This window comes from Sylvia atricapilla, chromosome 20 (assembly GCF_009819655.1).
Source record: "Sylvia atricapilla isolate bSylAtr1 chromosome 20, bSylAtr1.pri, whole genome shotgun sequence".
NCBI lineage: Eukaryota > Metazoa > Chordata > Aves > Passeriformes > Sylviidae > Sylvia > Sylvia atricapilla.
The window spans coordinates 4,197,531-4,222,798 of NC_089159.1; the positions used below are offsets into that span (position 1 = coordinate 4,197,531).

At 45.6% G+C, this 25,268-nt stretch overlaps 1 protein-coding gene across 1 annotated transcript in view; it reads left to right on the top strand.

The window, feature by feature from the left end:
• COL26A1 (collagen type XXVI alpha 1 chain) overlaps nucleotides 1-25,268 on the top strand; it is a 164,879-nt gene that overhangs the window by 15,236 nt on the left and 124,375 nt on the right. Inside the window, exons 2-3 of the mRNA XM_066333703.1 lie at nucleotides 9,396-9,518; nucleotides 20,158-20,255. Coding sequence (XP_066189800.1) covers nucleotides 9,396-9,518; nucleotides 20,158-20,255 — 221 coding nt within the window. The remainder of the gene's footprint in view (nucleotides 1-9,395; nucleotides 9,519-20,157; nucleotides 20,256-25,268) is intronic.

A 25,268-nucleotide genomic window follows, 5' to 3' on the forward strand; every position in this document is an offset into this window, starting at 1 on the left:
AGGGCAAAGGGTGGGATTTAAGGAGATGCTGAAACCAGCAGGAGCCTGATTTGTCCCTTTTGGAGGACTGAATTGTGCAAAGTGTTTTGTTACAAGGGGAATTAAAGACACCCATGGGCACTGCCTTTGTGGATGGTGGAGGAGCAGTTGTAGCCACAACAGGAGCAGTAGTAAAGCACAGGATGCTCTGGCAGGGTCAGTGACTCGTTATGCTGCTTTTCTTAATGTTTTCTTTCTGCAAAGGTTTTGAGGACCAGCAGGTGTGTGTCAGTGCCCTTTTACTTAAAATTTGCGCTCTACCTCTTGCTAAATCAAATACAGAGTTTTATTCTGAATGAACTTTTGTAAACTCAGATGTACTGACTTTGATCAGTTAGTCTGGAGCTGTTAATGAGGATCAGGGTCACTGTCTTCAGCTTGACCAGTTCTAGATCAGACCCTCAGAGGCAGACACAGAGAAATACCAGATGTAGACTTTGACCACAGGGATCTGTTTCAGACAAATAGTTGGTGGGCCGATTCCCATCTCTCTACTTTCAGTCAAGGTCTTAAGGATTTTTTTCCTGCTATCTCACCCCTCTTTTCAAGGTCAGGCTTTTTAGGAATGAACAAACCAGTTCTATGGATGTATTCACAGTATGGAGGTGTTGGACCTATCTACAAGCACGTTATCCAGCTGTGCAAAAATGTTTAGATTCAGGTTCTTCTTTTGAAAGGCTCTAATTCAAGCAGCTTTTAATGTTGCAAAAATGACATACTTGGTTGTAATTGTGCATGATTTCCATGCTGCATGGATATCAAATGCCAAATTCCATCAAGTCAGTCTAATTTAACAAAGACAGATTCCATGGATATTTTTGTACATTTCCTCTTTCCTCCCTCTGTGAACACTGGAAACTACTGTCTTCTCGCTGATTGTGATAAGCTCATGGGAGGGAGCAGCAAAACATTTCAGTGTGTAAAAGAATGTCTGTAAAAGCAAAGAACTTCAAAGGGGTGAAGCCCCCTTTTATTTCTGAGCGCTCAGTCATGGACTAACTTCTTTCATTTCCATGCTGAAGGTAATTATGGTTCAGGACAACCATATTTATGGTTTGATTCAGTTGGAACATGTCACTGGCAAACTGAGAGGAGGTTGGTATTGGGTATAAATCAGAGGGGCTTTATGCTGGGGGAATATTCCTTGTCTTCCCAGCCCTCTGTCCTTAGGCACACACAAACAGGTGTGCAGGCACAGAGGGGCTTGTTTTGAAAGTGATCACTTTGTTTCTGATACTACCTGCCTGGTCAAGGCTTAAATCTTCATCTGCCTCTGTTCTGTCCTTTATTAATATCAGTGCTGATGCTCCACAAAGCGGACCAAGAGTGTGTAATAGGTGAGTGTTCTTATCTTCAGAGCCACTCCTGCAGTAGCTGCAGCAGCTGGCAGGTGCCTAGTGAATGAGTTTGAAGGTTAGAAGAGGAGAGGAATGTTCTCATGGCTGAAGGAGCTGAATGTGGCTCTAGGGAGCTGGATCCCCTCCTTGTCTCTGAAGAAGAGTTGCACACGTGTTCCATAGTATTTAGCTATGCTGCTTCTAGGTGTTTAATAATTCCAGCAGGGAGAGGTTTTCCCTTAGCCCCTGTAGCTTCAGTGGCTGCAGGAGGATAAGGTAAAATCTTGTGCAGATTCCTATGGATTGAAGAAAGCTCAGCTCTTGAGGTAGTGATTTTTGGAGGGTCATCCCTGCGTAAAACAAAGCAAGGAAAGCACGGTTAAATGTGCTTAGCTGCAGAACTTGTTGACGACTGAAGCTGTTGTGCAGACTGGACTGTATTTTCCTCCCAAGGTAAAGATTCCTCTAGGACTAAACTCCCTCCAGCAGGCTCTGATAATCCACTTTGTGTGGGAAAACTTAAGGCTGTTGTTGGCAAGTGAATATTTGAAGTGCACTAAGCACAGAACGTATTGCCCCCCTGGGGAAGGGTTATGCTATTGGGAGGTTCCTAGATAAATTGTCCCATCTTACTCTGCTGGCCAGAACTTCTTTTTATGACCACTTTGTTCAGCCTCTTATTGGGGGGTGGAGTGGTGGTGTGTGCAGAGAGAGATTGGAGTTCCTTCCAGTCTTTGTCTGACCAACATAGCAGAGTGGGAGACCTGGAACTTGTCTTATTCTTGTTCGTGTCTCTGGCTCTCTGCTGCTTCAAATGGCTGCTGCTGTCTGGCTTCAGAAACACCAGCAGCCTTCCAGTTTTATTCCTTTCCCAAAACGAATGGGCTGTTACAGAGATTTTTCTCCCTTTTTTGCAGGAGTGAGGGTAACCTCTGTTAGTGACTATGAAGTGCTCAGTGGGAGGAAGGCATGCGTAAAACATCAATATTGACAACAAGATTACTGTGCCTTGTCATGGCTTCTGACTTGCAGGCCTCTTAAAACTTTGTAATGGAGGAGCAGGATCTGCTTTGAACTGAACCCTGCCATCATAAGCTTGTGTACAGCCAGCCCCTCTCCCCTGCCAGGTGGTCTCTCCTGGATTCCTTACCAGTCTATCTACAGGCAGTCCTGAATCAATCCATCAACGCTGAACATTCCAATATTGTGGAGACTGCTGGTTACAATTGAATTTTGTAGCTGGCTCTTTGCTGGACAATGAGCTGGATGACAGCCTTGATCCTAAAACCTAGTTACCTGGGGAGAGCATGAATACAGCCAAGAACAGGGGAAACTTAAGCCCAACTTGGCTTTTTTCTGAGCTTTCCAGTAACATGTGATGGGATTGTTTCCTCTTTAGCCAGGTCACAGCAGTAAAGAGTAATCTGGTCACAGCCAACTGAATTAGCTGGTAAACTTGATCCTGATGAGAGTCAAAGCACATTCAGGGTGGTGTGTATTTGTAAATAAGAAAGGAATAATGTAGTTTTATAGAGCTAGATGGTTCAGGAAGAGATGCCCCAGAGAGCCTGGCAGCCTTTGAATCTGGATTTCTTGGCATGTAGGGGGCAACTTCTGCTCTTGGCCTCAAGGGAATATATAAATAACTAACTCCTCCTATTGCTGAGCTCCAGCACACAGTGTATGGATTGCTGTTCCAGCAGAGCAAATGGGATGTTGTACTATTTACACAGAGAAAAGGGCACACTTTGCTTTCATTGAGTGAGAACGGCAACTTTTTCCCAGTGAAAGTCAGTGACCTTCTGATTTTATTGAAATTCCTCTCTAGGATTGCAGGGAAATTGATAGCTCCAGTGAAAAATGTTATGAGGAAACTTGGGGAAATCTACCTAGCTATCAAAACACTCCTACTGTTTTCTGTGCCCTAAATGTTGATCTCTGCTAAGTATAACATACAGTGTGTTATCCTTATGGAAACAAAAAGATAATTCAGTGCAGTTGTTTACACAGGACAAAGCTTTAGGGCAAATCACAAGCATCAGAAATGCCAGCCTTACTGAGGGACTTCTGTGATATTTATTGGGAGTGGGGAGGGTCAGTTTGTGCCCAAACACATGCAACAGGTGCTGATGAAACTATCCTGCATATTAAGTGTTGTCCCACTCCCAGAAAGAATTCTCTTCCTTCTGGCTTGTCCAGTTAACTCTCTACCAAACCCATACCAAATTTCCATTTTCCTCAGCTCTACAGCAACACAAATGGCTTTGTGCAGAGCCCAGCTGGGAGGATTGTTTCTGCTGGAAGCAGTTTTGAGCTGGTGAGAGCATGGTGTGCTCAGAAGCCACGGATTTTGGGAGCTGGAGCCGTGTCCTTCAGTCCAGTGAGAGCATCAGCCCGCAGGTCTGTGTGGGAGATGGTGCCTGCTGTAGGTCTGCCCTTAGCAGGGCGCTGGATCTCTGTGTGGTGCTGAACTGTCACCTCGGAAAGAGGTGATTAGGCAAGAATGCAGCCACTTTGATTTGTGAGCTGCACAATCCTGATTCACTGAGTCCTGATCAGTTCAGCCTGGTGGTTCTGACACTGCTCACTTTGTGATCCCTTCTCCAGGAAATGGAGCCAGCTAACAGCCAGGTGGCATTTCTCTTGTGAACCGCCTGGAACCTCCTCCAGGGACCCCCAGGATGCAGAGAAGCTTGGAAAAAGTGAGCAGTTTGGACTGAGAAAGAAGCAAACACTGCTTTTGGGGATGGCTCTGTGTGTTGTGGTGTGAGTGTTTCTAAGCATGGATGGATGGATGGATGGATGGAGAAATCCCTTATGCACCACGTGGGCTTAGGGAACAGTACTGTGCAAATCCCAGTGGTGTGAAGGGAGGCAAGATGAAGTTTCCTGTCAGTGTCTTCCCACCCATGAAATGATTGCTCTATGCCATCCAGGAATTAAGCTTTGGTATGTGAGTGTGTGGCTCTTGTGGAACCTGCAGTATTTTAGCTTGGATGTATGTTACCTTACACTTTTCCACCCTCTGCAGTCCCTTTTCTCTCACACTGTTGGATGTAAAACATCCAGAATCTCCAGGCATGAGTCCAAATAAGCCTCTGCTGAGGGGTGCAGGAGGTTCAGAATGTCAGTGGGGTGTGGCTTTGTCTCTGGTGTGTGCCTACAGAAGCAAAGTGCATCTCCAGCTCTCTGTGTAAGCCTGGATGCCCTGTGAGATCCTCTCAGGCTGTTCCCCATGTGCTCTGGAAGGAGGATTTCTTGTGTCCTTCAGTGTCCTGAAGCCATCACTGCCTTTGCTGAGTCAGCAGAGAGCAGGCACCTCTCAGCATCTGCTGAGGGAGGGGGCCTCTTTAAGCTCCAAGCAGGAGTTTGCAGAGCATCTACAAATGGAAGCAAACTATTGATTTTGTTCCATTTAGCCTGAAGGGTCCACAGCAACATCCTGAACCTACACTGTGAATATGATTAGATATCTGCTGGCATAACAGCCCTATTCCCTCTGGAAAAACACGTTGTCAGCTGTGATCAAGACATGAGACCTAAGTCTGTAGCCCCAGAAGGAAACTCTCTAAATCAGCAGCTTGCTGGCCATGATCTACAGATCCTCTGTTGTCTGTGAAGGTCTTCCAAGAATTAAATAGGGTGTGAGAGGAGGGGGTGTTTCTTTGGAAAGAGCTGGAGGAAATGGACCAAGTGAAACTCCTCTCTCTGAGCAAGGAACAGTTCCATGGGATGTTGCAGAACATCAGGCTAAATATGCTGGTGATGAGCGTGAGATCCTGAAGGAGCTGCTGTTTGGATCGTTTTGTTTGCTTGGTTGCAATATTCTTATTGAATAAGCAGCAATATATTCTCTGCCATCCTGGATGCATGCCAGTAAAAGTCCTAAACCTTCCTTCCTAGCATCTGTATGTAATATAAAGGGTCATTTATAATCTCTGTAAGCCATGTTGGGGCCTTTCATCACGTTGTCTGTAGCCTGCTTGCATTCTGGAGACTGTTCTTGCTGACTTTTGGCTTGCAAAGAGAAGTCTTAGGAGGGTTTTGTCTGTGTCTTCTTTCTGTTCTAATCACTGTGCTATTTTATCTGCAGTGAGATCCAAGTTGTATGTCCTGATGCATCCTTGACCAGCTGTATTCCTGTTTTTGTCTCACCTGCCTATGTGCCACTGTAAAAAAATCACTAAAAGTTGTGTCTGGAGGAAAATGATGCTATTTATGGGAAGCCAAGAGTGTGATGTAGCTTTCACTCCTGGCTGTGGGTACCTTTGTAACCAAACACTCTTCTGTTGATAAAGAGAGAGGTTGGAGAAATCTGTGTTCACGTTTGATTAGCTGAGTATCTTTGGGATCTGCCTTTTTTTTCTTTTCTTTTTTTTTTTTTTTTTTTTTTTAATGTTTAATGCCCACACTGGTGTTTCTGCTTTAGCGATGAGGTGATAAGCATGGTAATTTGTCACTGTCAGTGCTCTCTGTGTGCTCCTGCTCAGGAAGGTGAAAGGGTGTCCCTGGATTTGAGTGAAGGATCTGTAACCCTGCCATGAGCTGTCAGTCCTGTTCAGCCTGGCGAGGAAAGCAATGCACAGAGAGCCTCGGGGAAGCTTCTCACTTCCTGCAGTGATTTTATAACAGGTCCCTGAGCAGGTCATGGGAAGAAATGAACCTGGGAAGGTGTTGGGTTTGTCCCCACCCCAGTGTGCTGTAGAATGGGAGCAGCCTTTATCTTCAGCTGCTGCCCAAGGCGCTGTCATGAGGCAGTAACAAGTCCTGTTCAGCCCCTCTCTCTTCCATGAAAGGCTGTTCCCAGGCAGAAATTACAACCTGATTGCCAAATTTCTTTGACTTGCAAGGGGATGTGTCTACCTGCTCTACTTGGTCCTTAGAATAAGCTGTTAAAAATGTGAGACCTACTCAGATAACAGCAGTTTGGGGCTTTTTTGGAAAGGAAATCTATGCATTGCAGCATAGATTTGCATTGCAGGCACCCACTGAAAAGAAGCCCTGGCAGATTCAGCCTTGTGTGTAGCTTAGAATACTCAACCTTTCTTGCAGTTTTTGAGGTAGGCAGCCTGCATAGTGCCACCTCCAGAGCCACACATGAAGTGCCAGACTCTCAAACTGGTTGAAAATAATCCTTGAAGGAGCAAGATGACATTAATTTTGTGTCTGTGCAAGGGAAGTCTGAAGAGGGTAATGATTAATTTCCATTTCTGCTTAGGAGTTGCAATTTTGAGCTGCCATTGTTCATTAACAAGAGTAGATTGGCTGCCAAATTCCCTCTGGCATTTCCAGAGTTTGCCTCTATCACCTTCTGGGATGTGTGATGGTGTTTTTCTTCATTCACCTCATTTCCCTTCAAGAACATGAAGCTGTCTAATTTCAGCATCAGATATGAATGTTTTTTCCCCAGAGTGCAATTGCTTTTTTTTTTTTTTTTTCCATCTGACACACAAGTACCTTGTGTGTACCTAGGAAAGTGGGATGAGCTGTCTCCTAAGCCCAGCAAAACCAATATTAGTGCGAAGTGATCAATATAGGATAATCCATGTACCCTGTAAAGAGCACTTCTTCCCAGCTGACTCTGGGAGAAGGCCAGAGGGACACACATAACAGTTAAAGCATAACATGTGTAATTAAATATTTATTTGGATTTCATTGACAAGCCAAAGAAAATTAGGTTAATGCAAAGGAAGGCACTCAAGTTCCTGATAATTATACTCTGATTTAAAATGTTCAGTAACTGTTCTGAATTTGTTTCCAGAATTTATGCCCCTTCATACTCTGTTACATGTTGCTAGTGTGGATACTGCTGCTTCCTTCCTTTCCTGCTCTGGGGGCAATTCCTTCACTCCACATCATAATGAGGAGCTTTGGTTTTCATGGTTTCAGGACACATTATTCTGCTGTTATGAGGGCAGGTTCTCTGCACTTACAGGTTGTTTTACCTGACATGAAATGCTTTTGCTTTGAGGCTCATGCACAACTGCTGTCCTTCCTATGGCTGGAAGCACTAGGCTAAAAACATGTTCAAGGTAAATAATGCAGGGCTGTGATTTTCCCAACCCCTCTCATTCTCACCCTTTCTCCTGGCTGCTTTTCCCTCTGTGCTCAACTGGCTGTTCCCATGGCATGAGGAGATATTACCCCTGTCTGGACAAACCCCATGACTAAAGCTTGGAGAGACCAAATGGCTGATTGTACCAAGCATGCAAATATGAAAGAAAACTTTACTTTGAATCATCACATTTTCAGCCTTTAGCTCCTGTTGTTTCTTCTGATTCTGCTCCCTAAATTTTATGTGGAAGTTGTGTTGAGCCCGTTAAAGGATCTGATGTCATCATGTGATCTGAAGCTTCATTACCTTTATCTTTTCCCCCCTTGTTTTGATGCTGCAGATGTCAGTAGAGACATTTGGGTACTCGAGTGCCCCATCCCTGTTTATACAGCCCAGATCCCTGACAAATCTGAGATCAGTGGCTCTGTAAGACCTCCCTGCCCACCTGGGCTCACCCCGGGTGTGCCCACATGAGGAATGAGGACTCACAGGGGGTTTCTGCTGAGCAGGAGCAGTGTCTCAGGGAAAGCTGCATGGCTGAGCCCTGTCACTGCTGCTGGGCTGGTGGCACCGGGCACAGAGCCAGCCCTCCCTGGGTGTCCCAGCCTTCCCGGCCGGCTGTAGCCCAAGGGTCAGCGAGCAGCCCGCTGGCCCCATGTGGTCCTGGCATGTGTGCCTCCTATTCATGGAAATGGGAGCTATCCAGAGAGCAGGGATTCCTGTGGAGATGGGAGGGGAATGCAAAAAGGGGGAAAGAGCAACAAATGCTGTAAATGGCATGTTCTGGGGAAATCAAACTGACATAGAGGAGGAGGTGGTTTAGGGAAGGAGAAGGGGATGTGCAGGTGCATTTCTAATTTGATTTTTGGTGTGCAAAAGGTTGAGGAGTCACTGTGGTGCTTGAAGGGATCAGCTCTACTGAGGGCTTTTGCTCTTAGATAGATGAGGAGCCAGGACTCTGGCTCTGGTTCAGCAGGGAATGCTTACACAAGCCCTGGGTGTGTTTTGGAGCACAAGCTGGTGTCTCAGTGTCCCACAGTGACCCCAGTTCTGATCCCCAGTCAGTAGGAAAGAGACTCTCAAACCTGTTAACTACACTGAGGTACAAAACCATCACAAAACATTCCACACCAAAATATTCACAAAAACGTGAAGCAGTATTTGGCAAAGATGAGCAATGCTTGCAAGGGGGTAATGAAAGTGTCGTTTTTTGTACCTCCTCAAGCATGTCACTGGGACCTAAAACCTTTTTTTTTTTTTTTTTTTTTTTTTTTTCCAGAGAAGGTCTCTGAAGGGTCTGTAGGCCTGAATTCCCTGTGCTGACACTGCAGTTCCTTCTCTCTCATGCACTTTGCAGTGAGGGGTCTGTCTCTCTTGAGACAGTGTGAGACACTCATTCCCGCCCTCCCCTGCATTTTCCCTTGCTCATTTTTATGCAGTACCCTCAGCAGAACAACAACAGAACTTGTTCAGCACCCAGCTTGTTTGAGCCCTGCTGACAGAGAACTCCACCACACCAAAAAGCAGAATTTTCCAACTCTGCTGTTGTTCAGAATGGTGGGAGGCATGGGAATGATACCATAACAAGCAGGATGGAATTAAGACCAGTACAATGGGAGCTGACTATCAGGAGATTTGGAACACTTCTCTTTTTCACTCAAGTCCTATTGTTTCTGATAAGTCACAGAACTAAATTATGCACTGTAAAACTCTGGCCTCTGACAACCAAGCAAGAGGCATTACTGGATCTGTGGTTCAGGTTGGCAGGAGCTGGGAATCTTTCTGCAGCTGTTGGAATGAGAGGGTGGGGTCAGAAGTGAAGACTGCAAGTTAGCCTGGCTATGGCTGGCCGAAACAATCCCCCCAGCCCCAGATTCTTGGTCTGTTTGTCCTGCAGTCTGGTGTGTGTTGGTTCACTGGTTGTCTCACTGGGGCTCACTAACATGTGTCCTTTCTCTCTGCAGGCACTGGTGTCACTACACGGTCACAAGGACAGTCTCCTGCCAGGTGCAGAATGGGTCAGAAACGGTGATCCAGAGAGTTTATCAGAGCTGCCGGTGGCCAGGACCTTGTGCCAACTTAGTGAGGTAAAAATCTTCATGTCTCATGTTGCCCAGATCTTCCCTTTTATTCTTTTTCCCTTCCCCTTTGGCTGGGGGGCTGCAGAGAGGGCTGAGATCAGAGGGTCAGGTGGGATGTCCTGCTTTGGGGTGCAGTGACTGAGCAACCCCACTGCTGATAACCACAGGATAATCCCAGCTGAAGGTAAGTGTAGCATTGTTTCCAATTTTAGGAGCTCTCTAAACACAGACAGGGTCTAATTTAGAAAGGAGACATTGTTTATTTGGTGCAAGGTGGAGCTTCCCGCAAATCAAACACAGCTGGGGTAAAATATTGCATCTTTTATGCAGGACAGTTTACATGAACCCACCTGTCTAAGATACATTCTCCACCTACCTAATGCCTATTTACTTGGGTGATACAATCTTATACAAGATGTTTGAAACATAAAGTTCTTTTTTTTTTTTTCATTAAGCAAACTTTGTTGTAGAAGTTATGTGACAACACCAATTACATTTACAAAAGGGAAGAAAATTCAGCCTGGGGACAGATAGTTCACTTTAAAGACATCAATATTAGGAGAAGGTATGTGAAACAGTTTTGCTCAGGCTGTAGTGCCAGTTTGTACTTCTCCACACAGGAGGCTGCTGCTGGTCAGGTATGAAAGCAGATAAATGTTCAGTGTGACTGGACAGGGTGAGCAGGGATGCTGCATCACTGGTACTGTGTGACCTGTCGGTATCAAGTCCCCATACAGAACTTAATTATACAGCCCTGAGGCTGTAGTGGTGACATTGATCACATGCACTGGAAAGCTGTGATCAAATCACTTATAGGCAATGAGGGACAAAGGTAATGTGCCAGTATCTTTCAGGGTGGAATTTCTTTAGACTTCCTGGATTTCAGTACCCTTTAAAGACACGTCAAAACAGAATGTCTTCTCCTCAGGCAAGAAACAAAGCTTAAAAACAGCTGCAGTGTCAAAACCTTGCCCTGAGCCTGCCTTGGCTTTCGATCATTTATAGTCTTGGAACCTACATGTAAGAAGGAAAAAAAAAAAAAAAGTGTGAAATAGCTGTCCCCAGCTACCACCTTTCAGTAAAATGTCTTTGCATTGTTGTGCTTTGCCTTCTCTGAAAGGCATTCTCAGAGCAGAATAGTGTTACCCACCCATCTGGGAATTGGGGCAAAAAGCCATTGTGCTCTAAATTTGCACCTAGCCTCTAAAACAATTTCCCAAGTAGACAAGCCATAACTTAGCTCACAGAGCTCAGTCATTTTATTGTTATTGTTACCAATTCACCCCCAGAGCACTGGTTGAGGTCCTGGTGTAGTTGATAACCTGGCCAGAAGGTGACTGCAGGCTGAGACCCACCTCCCTGCTCTTGTGACACTTCATCTAGAATTCACATTTTGCATGGAGCTGTTCCGACTGTCAGTTCTCCAGTTTCCACTTGGCCAGTGGTCAGTCTGTTTTTTCACTTGTAATATATCTGCTTTGGTGTCTCTTTGGTCTTTATGCAAGGCTGTGGTTGAAACACTTCATATTTTACACTGTCATGACCAGACTTCTGTTGAAGCTTTTTAATTTCCCAGGCTTTTTAAGCACATAATTGTCATTAGAAACTTGTGAGCTTTCACCTTGTCTCCTAAACTTGCCAAAAATCTTGTTTTGCGTTGTTAACACAACTGGAATTTCATAAGAACCAAACATTTGATCATATTATTAGTAAAAATTCTTTTTGTGAGCCCCTGCAGTTGATTGATGCCATTGATTCTTACATGAACCCAGAGACTTTAGGAGTAGTGTGTGCTGTTGTGACATTGTTCATGGAACATTTTCAGTTTCAAATGTAGTTTGGTTTGTTTGTCTGATGAGTCCAATTGTTTGGAGACAATGCAGAACAGCAGCAGACATCTCAATTTTTCTTTCTGTGTGAAAATATCATGGAAAGAAGCTGGGGTTATTAAATATTCAAGATCTCAGCTGGTGAAAGCTCAGCTAACAGGAGCTGCATTTTTGGAAGATGATTACTATGGAGAAACCTTCCAGAAGAGATGGGAGGAAATGCAGGACAAGAGGATGGAACCCTTCCAGGGAATGTAATGTCTGTCCTCTAGCCACACACTGTATGACATTCTTGCTTAAAGTAGAGAAAGACCCTGCACCTCTTTCCCTAAGACCTCTTAGAAAGCTGCTGAGAAAATGCTGGAACTCATGCACTTATCATCAGAGGTAAACCAGGTCCTTGATAATTTCCCCTACTGCCAAATCTGAGTGGTGAAAAGGGAGAGCCCCAAGAAAGAGTAACAACAAAGGTGGATCCTCTGAGATCCTGAGACTTGAATGGGCTGTTGGATAAGTTATCCACAGCCAAGACATCTTCTCTAAGTGGTTGTTTGTTTTCAGCAATGCACCTAACTTTCATAAAAGAATGAAAAACAGCTGCTGAAAATGAAGGATCTTGTGATATGGACAATGTTTGGTACCCTGAGCCAGGTTGTGTGGTTGATTTGTTGTTTTCTGACCACACAGCAGCCTAGCAGTGTTTTGTTGCCAGCCCATAGGAATGCTTGAAGTGGCTTTCTTTTTACTTGGAGTCAAGCTGAAGTTCTAAAACTACTCTTTTTAAAAAAAAAAAAATAGGTTTTCCTCCTCCCTCACCAAAATGAATATTGTCTTTCTAGGAAACACCAGTCTCTCTCCTAATCCAGGTAAAGCCCATCTCCTGTTTTCAGATGAAAAACTGCTTGTTTAAAAAGGATAGAAAGAAGAAAAACAGTTCCCAAAGTCACAAGGCAGTGTGGTGCCTTTGCTGCTGAGAAACTGACTTTGAAGGGTCTTGTAAATGTTCATCAGCCACCAAGCTGGACAATTTCCTTTGACAGGTCTCTGAAAATCCTTGCAGAAGATGCACAGAGCACAAAACTCAGCTTCTATCTGTTTCCTCCTTACCTTGTCTGTACCAGCCTCTCTGTTTGGGATTTCTGCAAGTCTAACCTCAGACAAGGTCAGCCCTGTTCCAGGTCTGGTCGTGGCTAAAAATGTCCTTGCTCTCTGTATCCCTGCAGTTGTTGAGGTAATATAAATATATCAGCTTTTCTTTTGCTAAAAAATTAATTTTAAATTGTCTTTTGGCCTTCTCTTGTTATTCTCTAGGTAGATTTGTGGTGCTTGAGCTTGAATTAAGGGGCATAGAGTGTTCTATGTGACTGTAAGCAATGCAAAATGTTAGTAAGCCATTGGCACCATTTTGGCTTTTTAGTGTTTGTCCCAGCTGGGATTTAAAACCAACTGTTTTCATCTCCTTATTTACAGGGAGTCAGCCATATCTAGGAGAGCTTTTCATCCTGCCAGCACCCGTTATCAGGCTGCTCACTAGCAAAAGGGCCGTCAGCCAAGGAAAAAGGCATCTCTCAGACTGGTGGTGACAGCTGAGAGGGGCTCTCTGCTGCAGAGACTCTGCTTACAAGCAGACAGCGGCGGGGCCAGACCAGGATTTAATCCTTTTCCTGTCTCCCATTCACTCGTGTTGGGTTTCTTTCCCTTACTGCACAAACTGCAGCTCAGGGTCAAGCCTTTGGCAGAGGAGGATCTGTGAGATCCCAGCCTTGCAGCCCTGGCTGTGAGATGTCCTTGCTGTCCATTCACTTGCTCCTGGGAAGCTTTAGCACGAGTGTGTCATCGTGGCTGGGATGAGCTGCTCTGCTCTTGCCCTCCACTCCAGGCTCTGGATTTAGCTTGGGTGCTGAGTTGCTCTGGAGCAGTCTTGGCTGGAGGATTTCCCTCAGCAGATCTGTTGTTGAACTCTCTCCATTTGTGCAGCAAAGGCTCCTGTGTGCCTCAGGCTGTGCCTCTGCTGTGTCACTCTGGGGTGCACAGGCAGCCTGGCTGAAGCTCCTGGGCTGCTTCAAACTCATGTGCCATTTGTCTTTCTGAAGGAAAGGACACAGTCCCTACCTTGGGCTTTCAATGGCAGCCTAATCTCTGTTTCTCTACTGCCTGGATGGTTGTCCCCAGCTCCCAGTAAACCCAGGCATGCAAATTGTAACCCTTCTCCTCAGCAACCCTTTTGCTGCAGCAGCTGTAGGGTGGTGCCCAGTCCTGCCCTGCTTGCGACACTGCCCTTCTCAAAGCTCACTGAGAAGAGTGATCCTGAAGGCCAGGCAAGGATTTGAGACCTACATTCAGTTGCTGGAGCTTTTGTGAGCTCCTGTGCCTTCAGACCAGCAATGCTACCTCACCTGTAAGATGAGAACAGTGCTGCTTTTGTCTTACTGTGTTTTATGGCACAATAGGGCACCTTCTTGCTATGCTCTAGTTGGCCAAAATCAGCCTACTTTTGATTAGAATATTTGTGTGATTGTTGTGGTCAGTAAAGTAGTGTCATGGATGGGATGAATGGCCTTGGCAAATCCTGTGCTGTTACAGCCTTCAGGAGACAAACACTTTCTGCTTCAAATAGTTGTTGCTGTGAAAATCCCTATTTCATCTCCGGAAAATCCCCATCTCATCTCTGGAAATGTTGTTAATTTGTGGTGGGATATTCCAGCTCTTCTCCTACTTGTTCCATCCTTGAAAATGAATGTTCCCAGCAAGGCTGTGTGAGTTTTTATCCTGCTATGCTTTGCTGTACTCCATGGTCACAGAGCTGTCTTGCTTTGTCTTTTGACTCTCCTTTCTCTGCAGCATTTTCTGCCTTCAGAAGCTTTGAAGATTTTCTGGGAAACCCACAGGAATGGGTTTACCTGGTCTCTTACTTTGATAAGAGTCATTGAAACTCCAAACATTGTTATTCATTTGTTGCCTTTAAACTTAACTCAGAGGTGGGAGAAATGGAAGGAAGAGTGTTTTTGCAACACAGCAAATCTGGGTGGGATGCCCTTTCCAGCTGCCTGTCACTGCCTGGTTTTTCATTTCAGTACTGTAGCTGGTTTGGCTTATCACAAATGTGCTGTGCATTTAATGTAAGCAGGCTACACATCTTGCATGGATCATTCTTGTTTGGTGTTTTTGAATGCTGGGTTTTCTCTTTTTGTTGTTGTTGTTCTTTTCATTTAAATTGAACACATTACTGCTCCCGGAGGGATTTTACAAGCTGGTTTGTAGAATAACAAAGAAGGAATTCTGCAGGCTCATCCAATTTGGTCTTCTGTGCTTTTGAAAACTCTGTTGCTACAGGGTCAGTAGGAGAAGTTGGGGATCTATCACCCAGGAGATTGGCCTGTAGATGATGTTTCCCCTCAGTTTTAGAACTAGTAATGCCACAGGGAAATCCTTCTCTCTTTCTTGCTTTCCAGTCAATTGAATAATAAATCCCAGAGCTTATTTCAGTGCATTAGGATTGCTATTTGAAGTCCTGTTACACATAAACTCTTTTATGTGTTTAATTCCCTTACAACTCCACATCTTGCAGAGAAATGTGCTTGGAAAAAGGCATCTGCTCTCTGAAGCACACATGGGATATAAAGGCAGGAGGAACAGTGCTCCTACAAACAGGACAGACAGAGGCTCTGGGTGTGTAGGATTACAGCTGCAGCACAAAGGGGCATTCTCAGCTTTGAACAATGGCTGTGTGCTGCTGCCTGGGCACAGGTGGAGGGTCACCTGTTTCAGGGGTTGTGCTCAGGCTGCTGATTGAGGCCTTTTGATCTTGCCCAGACATTCTCTGAGCACTCCTCCTCTCTGCTGCAGTGCTACTCTGCAATAGCACTGACATCTGATTGTTAATAAAGACAGGAGCTGATGATTACCCTGTGGTGGTATAGAAACATCTGTCTCTGTGTCCTTGGCCTTTTTTCTTGGGCCTGAGAGACTGTCAGGTATTGCTGTGGACAGCAGGGCATGGCAGGTAGAGAGGTTTGTTTCCTGGTTTAGTCTTTTGCTAAGTTGTTTGAACCAGACGTGTTCAGAGCTAAACAGAGTCTTCTTCCTCTCCATTGGCAAAGGCAGAAGACACAATGGGCTCCAACACTCCTGCAGCTGCAGATTGTTGGATTTTTTTAATCTGGTGTCTGCAGAACAACATTTGAAACTCCTCTGGTTACACTGTTCCCTGGGGAACTACTGTGTTTGTGGTGGGGAAGCTGGAAGAGCTGCAGGAAACAAGAGCACAGGTCTGATTCACAGTGGTCTCTGCCATGCCATGAGTGCAGAAGTGATGGCAAAGGTGCTTCCTGTCCCTGCATCAGCTGTGGCACTGGTTTGAGGTGAAGTTGTCTGTGTCACACAGAGGAGCTGCCTGGTGTCAGCGGTGTCTGACAGGCTTTGAGAGGATGGTTATGATGGTCTGTGTAGGTGTGGTGCTGTAGGGAGCCAAATATATATTTGATAGCTTCTCTGAGCTCTTAAACTCCCTTCTTTCCAAGTGCTTTGAGATGTGGTTACTTAACTTGATGGATTTGAAATTTGATTTCAGAACTCTGATTTTCTGTGGGGAGTTGCAGGGTTCTGGCATGTCTGTAAATCAGGGCATTGGTACCAAGAGTTAGAACTACCACAAGCTTTGTTTAAAATGTCTTTTGATGCACTTGTAATGAAGATGAGGGTCCCTGGAAGACAATGTGGCAGTTCTGTGTATGGGGTTGGGTTGGACCCACTGGGTTGAGACCTGACTTCGGTGCCATGAGAAGCAGGCAAAACACAGCTTGGATTCCTTGGTTTCTGGATTCTTTGCCAGTCAAAAAGGCAGGTTCATTCATCTTGTGATCCTGAAACCCATCAGTAAGTGATGGTGAAACTTTCAACCTGAGGCTTGAATAAAAATGAATAGAAGCCTCTGAGGGTCACTGGGGTCTCCTTGGGCACAAACTGCAATGGCTGAATGAATCAGAGTAACAAAACCTTCTCTTGTGATGTGGAAACAAGTTTCACGCCTTCCCTCTCATGTGGTCTTTGTGCACAAACAGCTTTGTTTGTGAGTGTCAAAGGGCAGGGGAAATCCAGAAAGGGTGAAGGTATTTCCTGTGTGTGACAGCCTGTCCTGCTTGGGTCAAGGCAGAGATCACCCTGTTTCTTTTGACCCGATTTTTGAGGCTTTGATCCAGGAATGTGACACTTTTCCCCTTTCTTGTGTCATGTCTGCCTGTTATGTTCAGTGACACTTCCTTGAAAGCAAGGGGGACACATCCTTGTGTGCTGAGGAGTGAGACTTGCTGGCTGCCACCCCTTGGTGTGTCCTGACCTCTCCAGTACTTATAACTTTGTACCCCTGATGCCTTGGGAAGGCTGGCCCGAAATAGAGACTGGACAGAGCTGGAGAATAAAGCACATATTTGTTGAAAGGCCTTTAGGGTACACCTTGGGCAGGACAAGAGCCTGACCAGGGCTACAGCCAAGGTGGACCCAAAATGGTCATGAAATGGACACATGGTCACAGAGTCTTACACTTTTATAAGTTTTGGTCCATTTGCATATTGGAGTTTAATTGTCCAGTTACAACTTCAGGTTGTGAGGTCTCATCCTTATTGTTTCTCCCTTCAGCCACTCTTGTTTGTGCTTTTGGGCTGAAAGTTGTCCTCGGTGTGCAGCAGGAGAAGGATTTGTTTTGTGTCCCTGCTGTGTGCAGAGCTGAGTGACACTGACTGTGAGCTCAGAGCTGCACTCTTGGGCACCACAGTCTGGAAAACATGAAAGCTAAATCAGTTCATTGGCCAGCTCATGCTCCTTCCCCACATTACCACTTCCTTGGCAATCACTTAGAGCCACAGCAAGGGATGCTATTTCCCAAATGATAATTTGTGTGTGGACAAGCTCGTGTAGCTCATCCTACAGGGATCAGGCAGCTCCAAGGAGCTCCATGTGTTGGCTCTGGTCTAGGAACAGCAGGGGCTGTTGAGCTTTCTGGGCTCTTCCCTGGGAGTTGCCCCATTCCCTGGGATGTTGTTGTGAAGCCTCAGCAAAATCCCTGGAAATGACTCCTGACTCTTGCAGTGGAGTGGCAGATCCTGGTAGTTTGCTTCTCCATGAAGTGCTCAGAGTTCTGCTGGCGGGGGCTGTGTGTGCTGAGCATATCCTTTGGCTCCCTGAGGAGCAGAGCAGTGCAAGATTGTGGGTTCTCCAAACCTCTTCTCCTCTGCTTTGGCAGATTTCTGTGCCAGTGTTTGTGGCTTGAGTGACATCCAATAAAAGGCTTCCCTATTTTGCTACCAATCATTTTTTCTGCCTCTTGTGTTTTCCACACATTTTCATTAAGGGGCTTCTGATCTTTAACAGGTATCTTCTTTCCCTGTCCCTTTCCATGTATTTTTTTCATCTCCTTCAGCTGCAACATTACGAGTGTCAGATGGTGGTGATGCTTCGCTAAAGGTGCTTTCTTTGCTCCCCTCCTGGGAAGAGCAGTCAGAAATCTGCATGATGTGATGCCATAGGTCATAGCAGACCTTGGTGCCCTGTCACAAAATTGGGGAAAAATGATGCTATCAAGAATGGAGCAACTTCAGAACAATTTGGACTTGAAAGCCGGGCCTACTTGAGATGCCTGAGTGCAGGATGCTGAACACACTTCTGTCAGGACTCTTCCAGGGAATTCAGGGTGGGTGGTAGACTGTGACAGCTGAGCTCCACGCTTGTCATGCCCTGAGAAGTCCTCCCTCATTTGAGGATTAAACTAGAGCTACTTCCCCGACACAGAACGGCTGCCAAGATTCCAGTCTGGCTCAAGCCACTCTCCACACTTCATAATGAAGTTTGAAAGAGTTTTAACATCTTGGTGTTGGCAGAAACATGGTTTTAAAATCACGGTGTGGTTGGAGACACGCTGGCTCTGGACACTGGTAACAAGGCTGGAGACTTTCATCTGAAGGTCAAATCCAGCTGTGGTGTTAGTGACAAAGTCATGAACTCCTGACTGATGGTTCGGGGCTTACGTGTGGAAACGTGTCCTGAGTCCAACGCCAGGACTGGGAGCTGGGAGACCAGGGTTCAATTCCTGGCCTTTGCCAGAGTTATTCTGAGAGACCCTCAGTAAGACACTTAAAGTCTTTGTGCCTTAGGTCTCTTTGTGGAAAAGCACTGAAGGTCTGCCTACATCAGTGTGCACCAAGGTCTCAAACTCACACATGACTGTGGACTCCGGAACACCACTGGATGCAGAAGAGCAAAGAAATAGGTGGGATGAGCTGGTTCTGTCCAGCTGTGGGCATTAGCAGTGACTGGTGTGCTTTTTGGCAGCTCCAAGGGTGAGGACATCACGTTCTCAGGAGACAGTGCTGCTCTCCTGTCTCTGGGTGAGGCTATTCCCAGGGAGGCAGCTCCGTGCTCAGGAGGAAGCTTGTGCAGCCTCCCCTCTCCAGTGGCTATAGGAGAACTTAGTTTTGGTGTTTGGCAGCTGGCACAAATCATCAGCAAACAGCTTCCTGAGAAATTACCTTCCCAAAGACTCTGCTAACCATGACTGAGCTGCTCCCTACTTTCCAAGACACACCTGGGCAGCCTCTCCTGGCAAGCCTTTGTTACTGCTCTTAGGGGTAGCTACCAGTCACTGCAGTGCTGTCCTGGGTTACACCTGCCTCCCTTTGGAGCGGTTTTGGATAAGATTCACCCAACCTCCAGCTCTGTTTCCCCTGTGCCCAGCTGAGCCCAGGGCAGTGCTCTGTCTCCTGCTGGCTCTCAGCAGGAGGAGACTCTCCCCAGGGACAGGGTGCTCAGGGCTTGTGTCTGCCTGGCTTGGAGAGACAAGCATAAGCTGCAGCCTGCAACACTGTAATCCCAAAGCTTCAGACTCTCCCTGTGTGTGCCAAATTCTTTTGGCTGTTAAATAAGGGTAGGAATTTCGAGGGGAGTTTGTGGAGTACAACTTCTGTGTTTGCTTTTAGCTTCATGAATAGCAGCAGTGACTTGTTTGGCTGTATACTGGGAAAACTCTGAGTTGCCAGCTTTGACGAGCTGCTGTTTTAAAGGAAAAGTTGTCACTTATGCAACTGCTCTGTTTTGTGTTGACTTCAGAATCACTGGTGCCTTGCACAGCCCTGCTGTGTCTGCAGGTCACCCTGCAGTTCCCAGAGAGGCACAGCAGTGCTCGTGCTGTAATTGGGACCCTGAGGATGCTGTGCTGCTCACAGAGCTCACAAACCTGCCCTGCAGAACCTTGGCTGTGGTCCAGAGGAGTGTGACCCTATTTCAGATGGGGGGGAGAATTGAGGTCAGGTCAGATAACTGGGAAAAAGGCTCCATGAAGGCCTCTGATGAAGTTGTCATGTTGATGTGTTGGTACATCCCAGGTCTGAGTGATGGGGAAAGGGAAGGCACCTGGGAGATGGGAAATTATTAATGCTGAGTGAGGAAAGGCTATTGCCAGCCCCTGTTCAATGTCACAGAAGTCTACATGAAGGGAGAGTGTGGGAAACAAGTCGTCATCTCTGCTGCCTGCATGCCTTTGTAAGGGGGAGATCTCCACAAAGCTGCTGGTGGTACCTGCAGGAGGAGTGGTGTGGGGAGGAGCCAGTAGAGCCTGAGGGCTTAAGGAGGAAAAGCAAAGCTTTTGAACCAGATCCATGCTCTAATTAATCCTTGTTGATATTTTGTGTGACTCCTTTTTCTGTAGCTGGGGTTGGCTGGGTGCTCTGGGATATATCCAGGTGGGAAGATGTGCTGTGGATTGGTAGCAACACTGTCCTCGAGCAGGTCACTGCATTCTGCTGACTCCTTGTTTGTGTTAGTTACAGGACTCTCATCAGGCCCACGTACAAAATGTCCTACAGAACTGTGACCACGCTGGAGTGGAGGTGCTGTCCTGGCTTCACAGGGAGCAACTGTGAGGAGGGTGAGTTCTCCAGCAATGTCTCTGTCCTTATGGAGCAGCAAGGATGGACTGGCTGCCTTGGGCTGGGATTTGTTCCTTACTATGCACTACACCTCTTAAACACAGCAACAAATCACCTGTTCTCTTCACTCCCCATTGTTATCTGAGTGTCACACACGAGCTCTGAAAGGTGGTCTTGGAAAACAGATCATTCTGAATGTCTGCAAACAGGCCTGAACACGAAGGGGGAAAGAAATAAAGAAAAGGAAATCAGGGATGATCTGTTTAGAGATGTGCTCAGGCTTGACATCCCTGTTGTGTTCAGAAAATGTGCATTCTCCTTTTCGCTTGTTATCTTCTCCCTGTCCCTGTTATCACCATCAGTTGCTGTGTCCAATGAAAGCTGGTGCCTGGATGGCTCCTTCTGAACGTTTTATGCCTGTAAGGACTGGACATAAATAATGTGTGCCCCCAGAGAGCTTGGAATCAACACCTCTGGTTCCCCTTTCTACCTGCTCCTTGACTTCTTGGTGCAGCATCCATATTGTACAGTGCATGTAGTGCATGTGAAAACACAGTTCTCTCCACACAGAGGAAAACACAGGGCTCTTTCCAGAGCAGGAGGAAAAAGTATTTTCCTCTTTTTATCACAATAGGCCATGTTTTACATTTCCCTTCCTAACATTTTCTACTATAACTGTCACTTCTGAGGGTTTGAAACAAGTCCTGCTTCTCCACCAAGTTTCAGGTTTAGGCATTGAGGCATCTGCTGAACCTGACTTGGGAGTTCACAGCTTATGAATGGGACAGACTAAGCCTGGAGTTTTCTGTTCATTTGCATCAGGTTAATACAGCCTGTCTCTGGCTGCTGAAGGGTCATTAGGGGTGTCCAACATCTCTGAGTCTGTTGTTTGTGCTCATTTTATTTGTGCTGTGATATCTTAATACCAATCACACAATTCAGGCAAATTTCTGGCTAGGAAGTTGTCTTGTTACAGTCCCAAAGAGTGATGGCTGCAGACAGCAGCTGGCTCCAGGCTGCTGAGGAAACAATAGCTTCCCAGAAGCTCCAGAAAAGTCTTACAGAGTGGCAAAGCTACCCAAAGCTGCAGTCTGCAGGAGAGAGCTTTACATTTTAACATAATGCTGAAAGAAGTGAGCCTGAGAGAGAAGCTGCTGTGTGCAGCTTGGGTTTTTACTTGAGTGTCCTTTTTACTTTTTTTCCTTGCCTGCAGGGAAAGGGGAGCTGGGGATGGTGGCAGAGCTGTCACTTCCAGGGGCTGGGGATGGTGGCAGAGCTGTCACTTCCAGGGGAGCTGAGGATGTGCCAGGTGACCTGAGAAGCCCCTGTGTGCAGCCTGTTCATTTGGACAGGTGTGAGTTATTGCAGCTTAGTGGTGCTGCTGGTGCAAAGGAGAGATTCCAGCTCCCTCCTGCAGTGCCAGATCTGTCTCAGCAGAGTTCAGTGGAAATAAAAAGCCAACATAAGCTCGTGTGAGGAAGCCGGCAGAGATCTCACAGGAGCAGGTCTGTGGAACGAGGTGACAATTTTATACAGTTACTTTTCAAGGTGGAACTGTTCTTTTGGGCTTGGATATGGTCTGTGGAGTGTGAGAAGAAAGCCAGTAGTAAGCCCTTACTTTCATGTGTGAGATTCTTTTTACCTTTTTTTCTCCTCTCCTTAAAACATCTGGTGCTACTGACAGTCCCATATCCTTGAATGAAAGAGGAAAATAAAAAAAAAGACCCCTTTCTAGTGCAGCAGGGTTCTGCCACTTAGTTTTTAGTGTAAATACTGGTGCTAGCAGTCTGCATGGCCCTTCAAGCTGTCAATTTTAAAATGGAAATATTTACTTACTCCTTATGTTAATTCTTAATGTTAGTGTCACTTGGAAATGAAAGTAAAAAAGGCTAAAAAGAGGCTTTTTTAGGGTTTTTGGCAATCCAGTATCAGGCCTTTTGTATTCTTTCCTTTCTGTGCTCTCTCCTACTGCAAGTCTGGTTCCTCTGAGAGGGTCGGATGCTTATCTATGTGAGTTCTTCCTGGAAACAGCAGACAAAAAGGAAACAGAAAACTAAACTGAAGCAAAACAAAAACAGTGCAGTGATGGAGCCACAGTGAATTAACAGGGCAGAACCTCAAAATGCTCTCATCTTTCTTTGGTAGTTAGATTTCTCCTCAATATTTCATTTCACTTGTATGTGCAGCTGGTGGTTTAGAAGTTTATGTGAGGTAGGCATGACTGAAGGCAGCCTGGACCTGCACTATTTTTAACTTGCTCTCTTGCTGGGTTGCAAATCCTCCTGTTCTCTGACAGCACCTGTAGCCAAAGGAATGGCAGCTGGAGTGGCTCTGAGCTTCCACTGCAACATTTCCTGCTTCTAGAGACTGGAGGGAAACTTCCTTCCCCCATGGGTCTTGGAACAGTAAGGTTGTGTTTCCCTCAGCAGGATGGATTAAGCCAGCAGAGACTGGATTGATTAAGCACACACAAGAGTTCTGGGAGTTGTGTGTGCGTGGGCATGGCTGATGGTGGTCTTTGCATCCTGATGATATAAATCTGTCTATAAGATCTGTTGATTCCTTCTTTAACCCCCAGGGAGCAGAGTTAGTATTTGCTCCTTTTCTGTGCTGTTCTGGAGCAGTGTCTCTTTGGGGGAACCACTGTAGCATGTCTGGAGGATAGATTATTTTTATTAGCTGTCCTTATATCAAGCCTTCCTTGCCCTTTTAAAATTTATTTCTTTTAGCATTTTATGAGGGAAGACAAGACAGGGAGAGGGCGAACCAAGGAAAGAAGTCAAAGAATTTGAAGCCATTCAGAGGCTGCAGCTATTTCTGATATCATAACTTGTTGTGATCTCCCAAATTGCAGGACAGCCTTTCTTTTGCCAAAGCAGCAATTCAGTGTCGGTGTCTAGCCCCAAAGTATGACAGACTCCTGACGAGACTACCTTGCTATAACACACCTTCAGTGGGAAAACTGCCCTCTGCTAGAGCAAGCTGTTAAATGCAATTCAATCATGGAGTGTCTCCATCCTCAGCTGGTAAATTCAGCCTGAGACAAAAACCACTTAACTGTCACCAGCTGACAGGCACCCACATCAACACTGAAAGCTGCACGTTTTTAGATTTAAATAATCCTGGGAATCAAACTCCTGCTTTGAAGCTGATAAAGAGCAGCATTGTCTGGAGGAAGCCCAGCTCTAGAGGTGGATAGCGATTTTGCTCTCAGTGGGCCATTAATTTACTGAGGCAAATTAACCTGTTTCCAACCTGTTTCCTTTTTCAAGCTGACACTGCCTGGGGCTTTCTCCCTTTCCTTTCCTTGTTTTCTACTATACAAGATATGCCAGCATTTGAAAGATCCCCAGTTCCTTTACTAGTTTTGTAGAACTGTGACCTGCTCATTGAGTCGATAGTCAGAAATCACCAGTTGTACCAAGCCTTCCCAAACGGTTTCTTGCAACTTTCTGGGATGGAGAAAAAGACTCGATGCAAACAAGTCTGGTGAATATAACTGTCACTAGATACTAACTTTTATTTTCCAGTTTCAGGGTTTTTTTGTTTTGTTTAAAGTGGAGCCCAAGCCTAGGACAGGAAATGAATGCACTGAGCCACCCAGTCTGCTGACTGCTGATATAAAGAACATATGGATGAGGGCAGTGCAGGGGTGAAGTGCTTTAGCTGCTGCAATCATGCATCAAGCTGATTGATTTGAATCCAGGATGATGCTGACATTTCAACTCAGACTTTTTATTTTCTGTATGGCTGAAAGTTCAAAGGCAAATGCAACCTCTTGGGAGAGGAAAAGTGTCCCCAGCAAGTTCAGGGGCTCAGCACTGCCCTGGAGCTCTCCAGCTAGGCGAGGTCTTATTTTACTTTACAAATATAGCATAGCTTTCTTCCTCGTTTGTTTGTACTACTTGAGTTTGGGACAGTAGCCAGTATCCTCTTTACCCCAGAAACAGATTGATGGTGGACAGCTTAGCTGTTTGGGCAAGAAACAGCTCCCAGAGTAACCTCAGCACCTCTAAAGTGATGCTATTGTGATTCCATTACTTTTTTCTTTCTTTCCTAAGAATGTAAGTAAGATAGGAAATTTGAGCAGCCTTGTTCAAGTAACAGCTTAATTGGAGAACTTCCTTTTTTTTTTAACATTTCCCCCTCCTCATTTTGGTTCTTGGAATATTATGAATATTACTTCAAATAACTATTGTTTGCATCTTTCTTGTCACCCTGATATTTTTCAAACCTCTTTAGATTCCCATGTGTTTGCGGTTTTCAAAGCAGCATAAGTGAATGAGGCCGTTACTCATCGTATGATAGAATGCAAAAAGCCTTTTCATTTTTACTGCTGGTTTACAAAATTTCTTGGTCCCAGGAGGAGACATGCAGAACAACACTGCCAGGAAAATCTTAAATGAGCAAATGCAATTACGAGACAAAATTTGATGAGACTGTGAGAAAAAACATCAAAACAAGAGACCTGAAGGTTTGAAAGCCCATTGAAGTGCTCTGAAGGGAAGGGAATTCAAAGTGGTGTTAATGGGACCTCACTTCTCCAAGCCTTGCCCTTCTTCCCAGGAACCATTAAAACACAGAACTGTCCATGATGTGAAAATGCAACACAGAGATGATGAAGTAACATTTCCTGCGGTATCACAGCAGTTCTCTACAGGAGTTGAGCTTGTGTGTTCTCCTTTTCTCAAGTCCCTCAGTTCCTTCCTCAGCAGAGCTTTTTGTTGCCACTGAGCTTTTTCATCTTCCCGTAGAAACTGAGAAAGTGTAAGAGAAAACAGTGGGAATCAGAGCCATTGCAGTGCCTGTTCCTGCTGAATCCTGGTTCACTGATGTCTGCCCACTGCAGCTGAGTCCACTTCTATCATAAAACAAAAGCTTCCATGTGAACAGTGAAATTCTCCCCAGGGTGGTTTTTTCAGTGCCCTCTGACTGGCTGGGCAGTTCTGTGCTGCAAACATGGCAGACTGAGGTTCCTGCCCTTCAAGTTTGGGTCTGACAGGGATGTAGTT